At 43.2% G+C, this 13143-nt stretch overlaps 1 protein-coding gene across 2 annotated transcripts in view; it reads left to right on the top strand.

The window, feature by feature from the left end:
* Positions 1 to 13143, top strand: part of COL27A1 (collagen type XXVII alpha 1 chain) — a 376750-nt gene that overhangs the window by 256982 nt on the left and 106625 nt on the right. For both annotated transcript variants that reach the window (XM_061603994.1, XM_061603995.1), the window contains exons 32-34: positions 1054 to 1107; positions 3781 to 3834; positions 6672 to 6725. In XM_061603994.1, coding sequence (XP_061459978.1) covers positions 1054 to 1107; positions 3781 to 3834; positions 6672 to 6725 — 162 coding nt within the window. The remainder of the gene's footprint in view (positions 1 to 1053; positions 1108 to 3780; positions 3835 to 6671; positions 6726 to 13143) is intronic.

A 13143-nucleotide genomic window follows, 5' to 3' on the forward strand; every position in this document is an offset into this window, starting at 1 on the left:
ATCGTCATGGTTATATTTCTTACCTTTTATTTATCGTAAATTTACTACCTGCCTTTCACCCAATTGGCGTAGGGTGGGTTACATAAAAATACCAGAATCTAAAATCACGGTAAGAGAAGTAGCACATATGTTTAAATATGGAAACTCCAAGTTCAGAGGCAGTGTACCTCTGAATACCAGTTGCTGGGGTAAACATCAGGAGAGTGCTATTGTTTTCGTGCCCTGATTGTGGGCTTCCCAGAGGTATCCGATTGGCCAGTACAAGAAACAAGGATGGTGCTGGAAACACAAATGATGAAACAAATTTGTTTTCTGTTGCTCCAGATGATAGGGCCCAGACCAGTGGGTTCAGTGGCAGCTGATGGCTCCATGTGAGTGGGGCAGTGGAGTCTGCTCCGGGTTTTAGTCGACTTTCAAGGAGTTGTCTAAGGAGCATCTTGGACAGCTCCTTGAAAATTTAGACTAAAACCTGGAGCAGATTCCACAGCCCCACTGACATGGAGCCATCAGCCGCCACTGAGTGGGTTCAAATTACAAGAAAGGGGTTTTCAGCTAAAAGGTAGGAAGAGCTCCTTATTGTACGAGCTGCTTGACAGCCCTTGCAGCCACTAAATTGAGGTGGGGAACCTTTGGCCCTCCAGATGTTGTTTTACTCCAGCTCTCATTAGCTCCAGCCAACCTTTCTAATGGTCAGGGATGAAGGGAGTTGTTGTCTAACAACATCTGGAGGGCCACAGATTCCATATCCTTGCACTAGAGGATTCTGGGTTATTTATTTATTTACTTAGTAATAGAACTATCTACGTGCCCTAGGAGAATATTTAATAAGTTAAATGAAATGGCTTTATTGGTCAACCCTTTTCACTGGATTCTGTCGGTTGGTTGCCATTCTAAGAAGTGAAACACTGGGGCAATCTCTCATTTCCAGTTTTGAATCACCTTCCTGCTCCTTTTATGACGTATTTGCAAGGTGCCAATGATGCACTAGGGAGGTGTTAAAAGTCGCACTCCAGCTTGGAACTCTGAACTCTTCATTGTCTTGTTTTATTCCAGGGTATCCAAGGACCTTCCGGACCTCAAGGAGCAAAAGGGCCTCCCGGAGACCCGGCAAGTACCCAGTACAACCCCTTTCATCCTGTTATCCTAGTCAGTCCCCTTCTGGACCCCATTTGCCCTTCTTTCTCTGTCCTTAATCTCTTTCTTTTGGAACAACTTTGGAGAGAGGCCATAGTTAGGAATATAGGAAGCTGTCTTATGCCAAATCAGACTATTAGTCCATCTAGTTCAATACTGCCTACACTGACTGGCAGTGGCTGTCCAGGATTTCAGGTGGGTCTTTTCCAGGCTTACCTGGAGATGCTGAGGACTGAACCAGGGACTTTCTGCTAGTGCTCTGCCACTGAAGTTAATGTTCTTTCTGTAGAAATAGATTCCAGTCCTCATGGTTCCAAATAAAGGGCTGAATTAAACAGGATCATTGGAAGTTTTCATGTTGTCTACACTGACTGGCAGGGGCTCTCCAGGATTTCAGATAGCGTGTTTTCCAGGTCTACCTGGACATGCCACTAATTGAACATGAGGACTTTTGCATGCAAAGCATGTGCTCTGGCACTGAGCTGCAGCCCCTCCCATTTCAGTAGTCAAGCACACTTTGTGTGAAGGAGAGATCTTGTTAAAATTCCCAGAATCTCCGCTTAAAAGATCTGAGGTTGTAGTGCCAGGATAGACCCTGCCCAGGAGCTGCAGCTCATCAGAGTAGACAATATTGAGCCAGATGGATGAATAGTCTGACTCACAATAAGACTAGTAGCCGCTGGACTTTGTAGAATGTAGTTGGATACAACAGATCCCAGAAGCTTAAAGGTTTTTTTCTTATCTGTCCCAATTTAGAAGGCTGTAATTTAGGGCACACATAGACCCAAACACTTTGGCTCCTACTAACATATTTTTCTGTCTCTTAAAACTTGTGGTGTGAACTTTACTTATTCATAGTGTCTTGCTTCCAGAAGAAAGGAACCCCTCCTCAGACATACTTAGAGGTGGGTGGAGTGAGCTGAGAGGTGTGGAGTTCCTTTGAGATCCAATTTAATATAATTATTTCTGGAAGAGGAACTGTTTGCAACTTCCAAAAGGGAATAGAACAAGTCACGCAAGCAGCAGAAAGAAGTCTGTGAGCATTCCTACAAGAGGGCTTTTTCAATTGTGGCCCCCACCCTGTGGAACTCCCTCCCAAATGATCTCCGCCATGCCCCTTCTGTGATGAGTTTCCACCGGGCCTTGAAGACCTGGCTCTTCAGGCAGGCTTTTGGGGTGGGCTAGATTTTATCTTCATTGTTTTTAGATTTTCAGTGTCTAGGTATTATATTTATTTTATTTTTTTTATTTTATTCAATTTCTATACCACCCGCAGCCAACGGCTCTCTGGGTGGTGTACAACATACATATAAAAATACAGTAATATAATAAAATCACGTAGTAAATACAAACATACCACAAGAATATGTCTATGGTGTACGTCGCCCAGAGTGGCTGGACAGCCAGCCAGATGGGCGACTAATAAATTCTATAAATAAATAAATAAATGTATAGAATTTCCACCAGCAGCCAGCAATGTGTATCTACACATCAGGTGTGGGGAACCTTCAGCCCTCCAGGTGTTGCTGAGCTACAACTCCCATCAGCCCAAGTGAGCACGGCCAGTAGCCAGGGATGATGGGAGTTGTAGTTCCTGTAGACAGGCTCTGGCGTGCTTTTGGGGAGAGAGTTGTATAACAGCAAAGCTACCAACACAATGCTCTGTTTAGAACATCCATGTTCAGAGGCAGTCTCCCTCTGAATACCAGTTGCTGGGATGTGGGGGAGGGAGATGAAACAGTGGGCGATAGCTGCTGCCTTTGTGTTCTGCTTGCGAGGAACAGAATGCTCAAGTAGATGAACCTTTGTTCTAATCCAGCAGGGCTCTTCGGAATGGTCTTATGACAGCCAAGCTGCTGATCTACCTAACGTGGCTTTCCTACATACAAAATATAATATTAACTACAGCAGACTAAGATATGATGATGGCCACTTTAAAAAGGAGGTTGCCATTATTATTTGTGTGCCACTTTTGCATATACTGTAAATACGCTCAAAGCAGCTCACAGCAGAACAAAAATACAAATCACTACATCAGTATCAAATACTAAATCATTTCAAAGCATAACAATCAAATAGCTCTGTTTGATTACATCAACGTTATAGTATTTACAATCATAATAAAACAAACTGTCAATGAATCAAAACATATCAATTAATGACAAACATAATAAGCATTCCAATACAAAAATGCAAGAAAATAAGTCTGCCATCCCAGCTCAGAAGTTACAGTCTCTGCTAGTTGCTGTTGCTGCCAGGAAAAGGTTCACAGAGGCGCCTCCTTTTATCCCTGTTCCCAAACACCAGCGAGAGCCTTCCTAAGGAACTGCCCAGAGCTGGCTCAGGTGTTGGTGGCCTAGAAATCAGGATTAGCATCATTAGACACATCCATGCAGGAGAAATGGCTATTCACCATGGTAGCTAGATGGAACCTCCATATTCAAAGGCAGTCTACCTCTGCATACTAGTTGCTGGGGGGCAAAAGAGGAGGAGAGCTGTTGCCTGCACACCTGGTTTATGGTCATTCCAGGGAGCATGGGCTGGTCTTTGTTGGGAACAGGATGCTGGTCTACTCTAGATGGACCTTTCATCTGATCCAACAGGACATCTTTTGTATGTTCTTACCTTTATGTGTCTGTCTTTCAGGGACCTCAGGGAGTGCAAGGCCTACCTGGACCTTTGGGAGAAATTGGACATAAGGTAGAGTGTAATCCTCACCACCACCACCTCTTTCATCTTTGCAGGTCCTTTTGTGTCCTCTGCCATCCAGCAAGGCTTTTCATAATCAGAGAAGGAAACCAGAGAAACTTCAGATAGAAGCACTTGCTGGGTATGGGAAGAGAACTGCATTTTCTCAGCAATAGACATCATTGTGGTTTATTGCTGGGAAAATGCAATCTCCTTGCACTGGAGATATCTGCTGGGGAAATCTCATTTGGGCCTCCACAATGATTCTTACAACATATTAATTGACTGAAAAGGCACTATAAATTATTAGGGTGACTGCATTAAACTAAAGGGACAGCGATGGAAGAGAGGAGGACTGGGCTTGATAAAGGCAGGGCTCAAAAAGTACATTGTTGTTGTTATGTGCCTTCAAGTTGATTACGACTTATGGCGAGGCGACCCTATGAATCGGTGACCTCCAATAGCATCTATTATAAACCACCCTGTTCAGATCTTGTAAGTTCAGTCCTATGGCTTCCTTTATGGAATCAATCTATCTCTTGTTTGGCCTTCCTCTTTTTCTACTCCCTTCTGTTTTTCCCAGCATTATTGTCTTTTCTAGTGAATCACGTCTTCTCATTATGTGTCCAAAGTATGATAACCTTAGTTTCATCATTTTAGCTTCTAATTTGTTCTAACACCCAATTATTTGTCTTTTTCATGGTCCATGATATCTGCAAAGCTCTCCTGCAACACCACATTTCAAATGAGTTGATTTTTCTCTTATTCGCTTTTTTCACTGTCCAACTTTCACATCCATACATAGAGATCAGGAATAGCATGTTCTGAATGATCCTGACTTTAGTGTTCAGTGACATATCTTTGTATTTGAGGACCTTTTCTAGTTCTCTCATAGCTGCCCTCCCTAGTGCTAGCCGCCTTCTGATTTCTTGACTGTTGTCTTCATTTTGGTTAATGACTGTACCGAGGTATTGATAATCCTTGACAAGTTCAATGTCCTCATTGTCAACTTTAAAGTTACATAAATCTTCTGTTGTCATAACTTTAGTCTTCTTGACTTTAAGCTGTACTCCTGCTTTTGTGCTTTCCTTTTTAACTTTCAACATCATTTGTTTCAAATCATTACTGGTTTCTGCTAGTAGTATGGTATCATCTGCATATCTTAAATTATTGATATCTCTCCCTCCAGTTTTCACACTTCCTTTGTCTTGGTCCAGTCCTGTTTTCCGTATGATATGTTCTGCACCCTTTCCAATGGGGAACCGATCGGTTTCTCCATATTCTGTCCTTACAGCAGCCTCTTGTCTAGAGTATAGGTTGCACATCAGGACAATCAGATGCTGTGGCACCCCCATTTCTTTTAAAAAGTACATTGCTAGTGAGTAATTCATTTTATAATTGCATTTTCATTTGCTACACATACATGGGTCCTTGATTCTTCAGTCTTCTGGTGTTGGGTTTGCACCATGTAAGTAGAGAGCTTTTGTTTGGATCCTGTTGAATCATTGCAGAAAGAGAGTGAGTTATTTTGCTCAACCCAGATGCTGGGAGAGAATGCCTGCATGATTTCACTGGGAAAAGATGGTGATTTGTTTGCGTCCTGCCAATGGTATGTGTCTGAATTATCTCACCCTCACTGATAGGGGTGAAACAGATGACATCAAATTGTGTTACAATGATCTTGAGGCAATCTAGTTCTGTTTTGTCAAGATGAACTGACAAAAGCCTTAACTCATATGTGAACAGACATCTCATGTCTGCTTCCTGTCTCGGAAAAAAAGTTTAACACCTCATGTAGGAGTCATAAAGCAAATGATTAAGGAGAAAGATGGCACCAACCGACATGCAAATGAGTTGAGTTCGTGGTGACTCAGATTTACTGAAGAAATTGGTCTGGAAGCAGTAATGAGAGAGGTTTATAAAATTATGCATGAGGTAAAGAAAGTGGATAGAGTGAAGTTATTTTCCCTTTCTTGTTATACTAAAAGCCAGAGGACATGCAGTGAAACTGATTGGCAAGAGTTTCAGGACTATACCAAATCAGACCATTGTCCATGTAGCTCAGTATTGTCTACACACTCGCTGGTAGTGGCTCTCCAGGATTTCAGGCGTGGACTCTCTCAGCCCTTCCTGGCGACACCAGAGATTGAATCTGGGGCCTTCTGAATGCAAAGCAGATGCTTCACTACTGAGCTGCAGTCCTTTGCCTTGATTAATTTATGAAATTTGCCGCCCCAGGATGTGGTGATGACCTCAGGCTAGATGGATTTGAAAGAGGCTTGCACAAAGTCTGTGTGCTACCTCCAGGATCAGAGGCATCATGCTTCTGAATACCAGAAACTGGAGAACAACAGTGGGAACAGGCTGCAGGCCTTTGGTCTGGTCCATCCGGGCTCTTCTTACAGTAATCAGAAGGGTAAAAGTTATGATGGAATAGAGGAGGAGTGGGGAACCTGTGGCTCTCCAGATGTTGTTGGACTGTAGCTCTCACTAGCCCCAGCCAGCACAGCCCATGGTCAGGAGTCCAGCAATGTTTGAAGGGTCACGGGTTCCCTCTCCCTGGATAACAGAGAAGGAGGCTTCTCTCCAGGCACAGAAAGCAAAAAAATCAGGAGGGAAAGGTTTCAAAAGGGGTTGACAGGTGAATATGCCCAGGACAGGAAGGCAGTATGTAATGGAGAAAAAAGACCTGCTCTTTAGCTCTGTTACTTCTACAGCCAATTTAGGGGGAAGTAATTACACCATCACTCCTCTTTCCCGCAGCTACTCTGTTATAGAAACTCTTATCTTTGATCTAGTTCTCCATTTAGTTAAAAATGGCTTTTTACTTCTTTTTTCCCCTCCCCCAGGGACCTCCTGGCTCAGTGGGACAGCATGGACTTCTGGGTGAACCAGGCATGAAGGTAAACGGGAGGGAAATGCACACCTCTTTATGCAAAGTCTGTGTTGGATCAAAGAGAGAATGGTGGGGTTTTGTTTCTGTGTGTTGGGTTTTCTTGTTGACAAAATAGATGAAGGCAAAAGATGGGGGAGATGGAGAGGGCCAGCTATAAGTGGCAATGTTGGCCCACCAAATGTCTGGTTCTGAATCTGGGCTGGTACTAATTAAGGGCCCCTCCAGACTGGTGTTTTGTTGCAGGTGATACTGTAATATTACATTAGCAGTGGATTTATTCTGCTTTATTAGCTGTTCTACAATGGTTTCTCTTGTGCTACAGCACAACAAAAGCAGAACGTGTGTGGTATAAAAAGTTACATGATTTCAGCTGGAAGTTACAGGATATGCACCAACTGGAAGCAAGACAGTGTGTCTTCCCTCCAATTTTTGCAGGCACAAATAGTATTGAAAGTGGGGTCCCATATAACTGCCTTGGTAGCATCATGGGCGCAAATAATGTCTGTCTGTCTGTTTTATATCCTGCCCTTCTTCCCAAAGGAGCCCAAGGTGGCAAACAACAACTGATAAAACAAAAAAAACCCTTCAAAATAAACATGAATGCACAATAAAATGGACACCTGGAGGGCTCTTGGCCTGCATCTGCCATGTGGGAAGGGTTTGCTCATTAACAAGGAAAAAAAGAAACCATGCTTTGCTCCCTTAAAACACATCTTGCTCCCAAGCTTTTTGTTAGGCTCAAGGTTGGGAGAGAACCTTAGACGACAAGCAGGCTCTCAGGGTACTGGTAGCTAGCAGAGAGGAGAAACTGGCCTTTCTGAACAGTAAGATTACTGGCCAGATAGAGGGACAGCAGGAGCTCTGGGAGCTTTTCAGATTTGCCGGCAGTATCCAATTGGCCAAGCTTTCCAAGCCCAAAGGATTCTGGGCTGTTTTGTGAACATACCAAAAATGTAGGTTTGTGCAATTAAAGTGGATTAAAGTGCTCGGTTGCCCTAATGCAACAAATCAACTTAAAATGATGAACAGACTTTTTGTGGTAAGGAAAGTGATGGGGAAATGCACTGAAAAGTGTGGGATGAAATGAATGATTAATCACCCCACAAGTAAATCAGGATGAATGCTATTTTTTGTATAACCACCCCATAAATAAATCGGAACGAATGCTCAATAAACATTGGATGTAATCTAACCACCGTAAGCTTTGTGCAAGCAAATCAGGATGAATGCTGAACAAACAGGGTATCTGGAGGAGCCCAAGGTTCTTAGCTGTGTGTGTGGCTGCCTCTAACCCAGGGATTAATGTTGTTGGACACCAACTCCCATCAGCATCAACTGGCATGGCCAGTGGCTGGGATTGTTGGGAGTTGGAGTCCAACAATACCTGGAGGACCACAGCTTCCCCATCTCTGCTTTAACCAGTGATCCAGAGAGCAAGGGGCCAGTGTCTGTTTTGCCGGGCTTCAAGAGAGCTTCGGCTATGGGGCGGTATATAAATGTTAAAAATAAAAATAAATAAATAAACCCAGTACCCCTTCTAGTGCAGTGAGCCAAATTATCAGTGTACCACTTGGTGAACCTCGCAAAATTAAGCGGTTTAGCTTCTCCCCTCCCCTCCTAAGCTCTTAAAAGAAGAGCAGGCCCCCCACCCTTTCCCCCCCAGCTGATAAATCTCTCTGCCCTTGTTGCATATAAGGTGGAGAACTTAACTTTGGGATTAAAATTCAGTTTCCTTGTTGCTTCCCCCCCCCCGCGCTGCCTCTTTTCTCACCCTACAGTTGCGTTTGCTTGGCAAACCTTCTAAAGACAGCACGAGAGCTGCTGTGTCTTTGGACCCTCTGGGGTTCCTCTAAGATTTGAGCTCTTGGCAACCTTCTTAACTTTCCCCAGGAACAAAAACTCAGATTTATGTGTCTCAATCAGCAGCCTTTCCAATCAGCTGGGCTCGTAGGGAACAAGATCCTGTTGTGAGCAGAAAGGGAGAAATGGATGGTTGTATCTCCTGGAAGGGTCTCACCATTCAATTCAGTTACAAGAATGCTGGTATGTCACAAGGATGTGATTATTTGTGCTTCTCCTCTTCCTCCTCCATATTTCCTTAAGTCCTAGTACAACAAATCCACTTACCAAAAAAACACAAAAACCCACCAGACTTGTTGTGGTTTGGAAAGTGATGGGGACATGCATTGATATGTTTGGGATGAATAAATAACTGATGGGAAGATGTGACCCAATGCACAGAGCATGTGAAACAAACAGGACAAACTTGAACTCTTAATACAGGAGGGTAATTACGACTTGATAGGTATAACTGAAACTTGGTGGGATGACTCCCATGACTGGAATACAGCAATTGAAGGATATAACTTGTTCAAAAAGAACAGAAGAAATAAAAAGGGAAGTGGAGTTGCGCTTTATGTTAAAAATATATATCCCTGCACAGAAATACAGAAAGATGAGCTTAGTAGCTCCACCGATAGTATCTGGATTAAAATTAATGAGGCAAGTAATAAATGGAATGTGGAGTCTACTACCAACCACCCAATCAAGGAGAAGACGAGAATGCAATGTTTGAAAAGCAAATTGCCAATGTTTCGAGGAGGCATGATGTAGGAGTAATGGGGGACTTCAATTATCCTGATATCTGTTGGGAGACAAATTCTGCCAAACATGGCCCCTCCAAGAAATTTCTGACTTGTGTTGGAGATAACTTCCTCCTACAGAAAGTGGAGGAAGCAACTAGAAGATCAGCTGTTCTGGACTTGATTCTAACCAACAGAGATTATTTGGTGGATGAAGTGGCTGTTACAGGAACTCTGGGGTAAAGTGACCACACTATACTTGGATTCTTGATTTTAACAGAAGCAAAAGCTGAGAGTAGTCATACGTGCCAGGAAAGCTGACTTTAATAAACTCAGAACAATTGTAAGTACAGTTCCATGGCAAGCGACCTTAATGAGAAAAGGAGTCCAAGATGGGTGGGAGTTTCTAAAAAAGGAAATTCTAAAAGCGCAATGGCAAGCAATTCCAACAAGGAAAAATGGGGGGAAACAGCAGAAGAAGCCAATGTGGCTTCACAAAAAGCTTAGAGATGACCTGAAAACAAAAAAGGACACATATAGGAAGTGGAAAGAAGGCCAGGCCACAAAGGAAGAGTACAGGCAGATATCATGGAATTGCAGGGATGGAGTTAGGAAGGCTAAAGCTGAGAATGAGCTGAGGTTAGCGAGAGATGCTAAAAGCAACAAAAAAAGCTTTCTTCAGGTACGTCCATAGTAAAAGACAGAGAAAGGAAATGGTGGCACAGCTACTCAGTGAGGATGGCAAAATGATTACAGTTGGCAAAGAAAAGGCAGAAAAGCTCAATTCCTACTTGGGCTCAGTCTTCTCCCAAAAAAGGGTCTATGACCCACCCGGGAAACATGAAGTAGAAGGGGCAGGATTGGAACTTGAGATTGATAGACAAAGGGTCAAGGAATACCTAATCACTTTGAACAAGTTCAAATCAGCAGGGCCCGATAAACTGCATCCTAGAGTATTGAAGGAAGTGGCTGAAGAACTCTCAGAACCTCTGTCTATTATCTTTACGAAATCGTGGAGGACTGGTGAAGTGCCAGATGACTGGAGGATGGCTAATGTTGTCCCTATCTTCAAAAAGGGCAAAAAGGAGGAACCGGGGAACTACAGACCAGTCAGCCTAACATCAATCCCTGGATAAACTCTGAAGCAGATTATAAAGCAGTCATTCTGTAAGCACCTTGAAAACAATGCAGTGATTACTAGGAGACAACATGGATTTATGAAGAACAAATCCTGCCAAACTAATCTTATCTCGTTTTTTGATCGGGTAACCTCCCTTATAGACTGTGGGAATGCTGTGGACATAATATATCTCGACTTCAGCAAAGCTTTTGACAAAGTGCCCCATGATATTCTGATTAGCAAGCTAGCTAAATGTGGGCTGGATGGAACAATTATCAGGTGGATCCACAGTTGGCTCCAGAATTGTACTCAAAGAGTGCTAATCAATGGTTCCTTCTCAAACTGGGCGGTAGTAACGAGTGGGGTAACACAGCGCTCAGTCATGAGCCCAGTGCTCTTCAACATTTGTATTAACGACTTGGATGAGGAGGTACAGAGCATGCTTATCAAATTTGCAGATGATACAAAATTGGGGGGCACAGCTAATACCATGGAAGACAAATTCAAAGGGACCTTGATAGGCTGGAACATTGGGCTGACAACAGAATGAAATTCAACAGGGATAAATGCAAAGTTCTACACTTAGGAAAAAGAAACCAAATGCACAGTTATAAGTACTTGTCTCAGCAATATGATGTGAGAAGGATCTTGGAATTGTCATTGATCACAAGCTGAATATGAGCCAACAGTGCGATGTGGCTGCAAAAAAGGCTAATGCTATATTAGGCTGCATTAACAGAAGTATAGTTTCCAAATTGCGTGAAGTATTAGTTCCCCTCTATTCAGCACTTGTTAGGCCTCATCTTGAGTACTGCGTCCAGTTCCGGTCTCTGCACTTCAAGAAGGATGCAGACAAACTGGAACAGGTTCAGAGGAGGGCAACAAGGATGATCAGGGGACTGGAAACAAAGTCCTATGAGGAGAGACTGAAAGAGCTGAGCATGTTTAGCCTGGAGAAGAGAAGACTGAGGGGAGATATGATAGCGCTCTTCTACATGGAAAGTTGTCACACACAGGAGTGCCGGGATCTCTTCTCGATCATCCCAGAACGAAGGACACGGAATAATGGCCTCAAGTTGCAGGAAGCCAGATTTCAACTGAACATCAGGAAAAACCTCCTAATTGTTAGAGCCATACGATGATGGAACCACTTACCTAGAGAGGTAGTGGGCTCTCCGACACTGGAGGCATTCAAGAGGCAGCTGGACAGCCATCTTTCGGGAATGCTTTGATTTGGATTCCTGCATTGAGCAGGGGGTTAGACTCGATGGCCTTATAGGTCCCTTCCAACTCTACTATTCTATGATTCTGTGGTTCATCACCTGGTATTTGGCAATGACTTCTATAACTACATTATGTGTGGTGTGAAGTAGGGATGGAAAGATCCGTCACTTTTGGTTCTCTGTCTCATTTTTCTAATGTTCAATTCTCCACACTTCTGCACCAATTTGCTATTTTTATAATCCTCATGAAAATTATGCAGCATGTTAGCACAAATGTCTCCAAATAAATACATTTTTGTAAGAAATTTCAACAGATGTACACATTTTTGCAAGCAATTCCTCCTAATATAGGGCATTTTTGTATGTTAGTTTCACTGTTACGTTCCTTTTTATGCACACTTTCCCCTAATAGATGCACTCCAATAGATGGAGAACTGCATTGCAAAATTCTGAGAAGCGCAAATTTGGAAGGATGGCTGAGTTTCAGTTCTCATGTTGTTTCTGGAAGTCCGGATTTGATAGGTTCAGCTTCAAACACAAACTGAATCAAGTTTCTCCACCATCCCTCATTGTGCGTAGTCCTGGTCATGAGGCTGAAAGACTATGCCCATGAAAAAACTAGAAGTTAAAGGCAACCAACCTCTTGTGATCTGGGGAGTTGGCCAAAAACCTGGACCAGTGCTTATGCACCAAGGCTGGCAAAAACAGGTTTGCCAAATCTCCAGGCTTGACCTGACACTTGCAGGTTTTGGCATCCTCCTTAAGTCAGGGGAAATCTCAAACTGAGGAGCCAGAAACATGAAAGAACATTGTGCGTAGTCCTGGTCATGAGGCTGAAAAGCTACGCTCATGATAAAACTTAGAAGCCATGGGCAACTAACCTATCGTGATGTGGGGAATTGGCCAAAAACGAGGCCAATTGTTATGCAATCTCAGCAAATTCATGCTAGTTCAACTGCTGAACAGGGAATGCGCCAAGGCTGGCAAAAATAGTGCTTTCAAGGGAAATGGCAAATAGGTTGGTCAGATCTCCAGGCTTGACCTGAAGCTTCCTCCTTAGAATTAAATCAGATGAAATGTCAGGCTAAGGAGCCAGAAACATGGAAGAACATACTTTTCCACAGGACAAATTGATACACACTTCCCCCTAACGTATGCGTTTCTGTAAACATGGTTTGGTTGGCAAACTGCATTGCAAAGTTTGAGTAAATGTGAATTTTGAAGGTTCTGTTCGGTTGTCATATTGTTTTGGAAAGTGTGAATTTGATAGTTTCAGCTTGAAACGCGAACTGAATTGAATTTCTCACCCATTCCTCCTGTGAAGCAATACTTCTCATCTGCCCCCATGTCTGTCTAGGACCAGAGAGATTCAGGTTCAAATCCCCATTCAGCCACGAAGCCCTCTGCGTGACCTTAGGCCAGCCACTCTCTCTGTTGTTAACCTAACCTGCCTCACAGGGTTGTTGGTGAGGATAAAATGGGATGGGGCAGAACCATGTA

This window comes from Rhineura floridana, chromosome 20 (genome assembly GCF_030035675.1).
Source record: "Rhineura floridana isolate rRhiFlo1 chromosome 20, rRhiFlo1.hap2, whole genome shotgun sequence".
Classification (NCBI taxonomy): domain Eukaryota; kingdom Metazoa; phylum Chordata; class Lepidosauria; order Squamata; family Rhineuridae; genus Rhineura; species Rhineura floridana.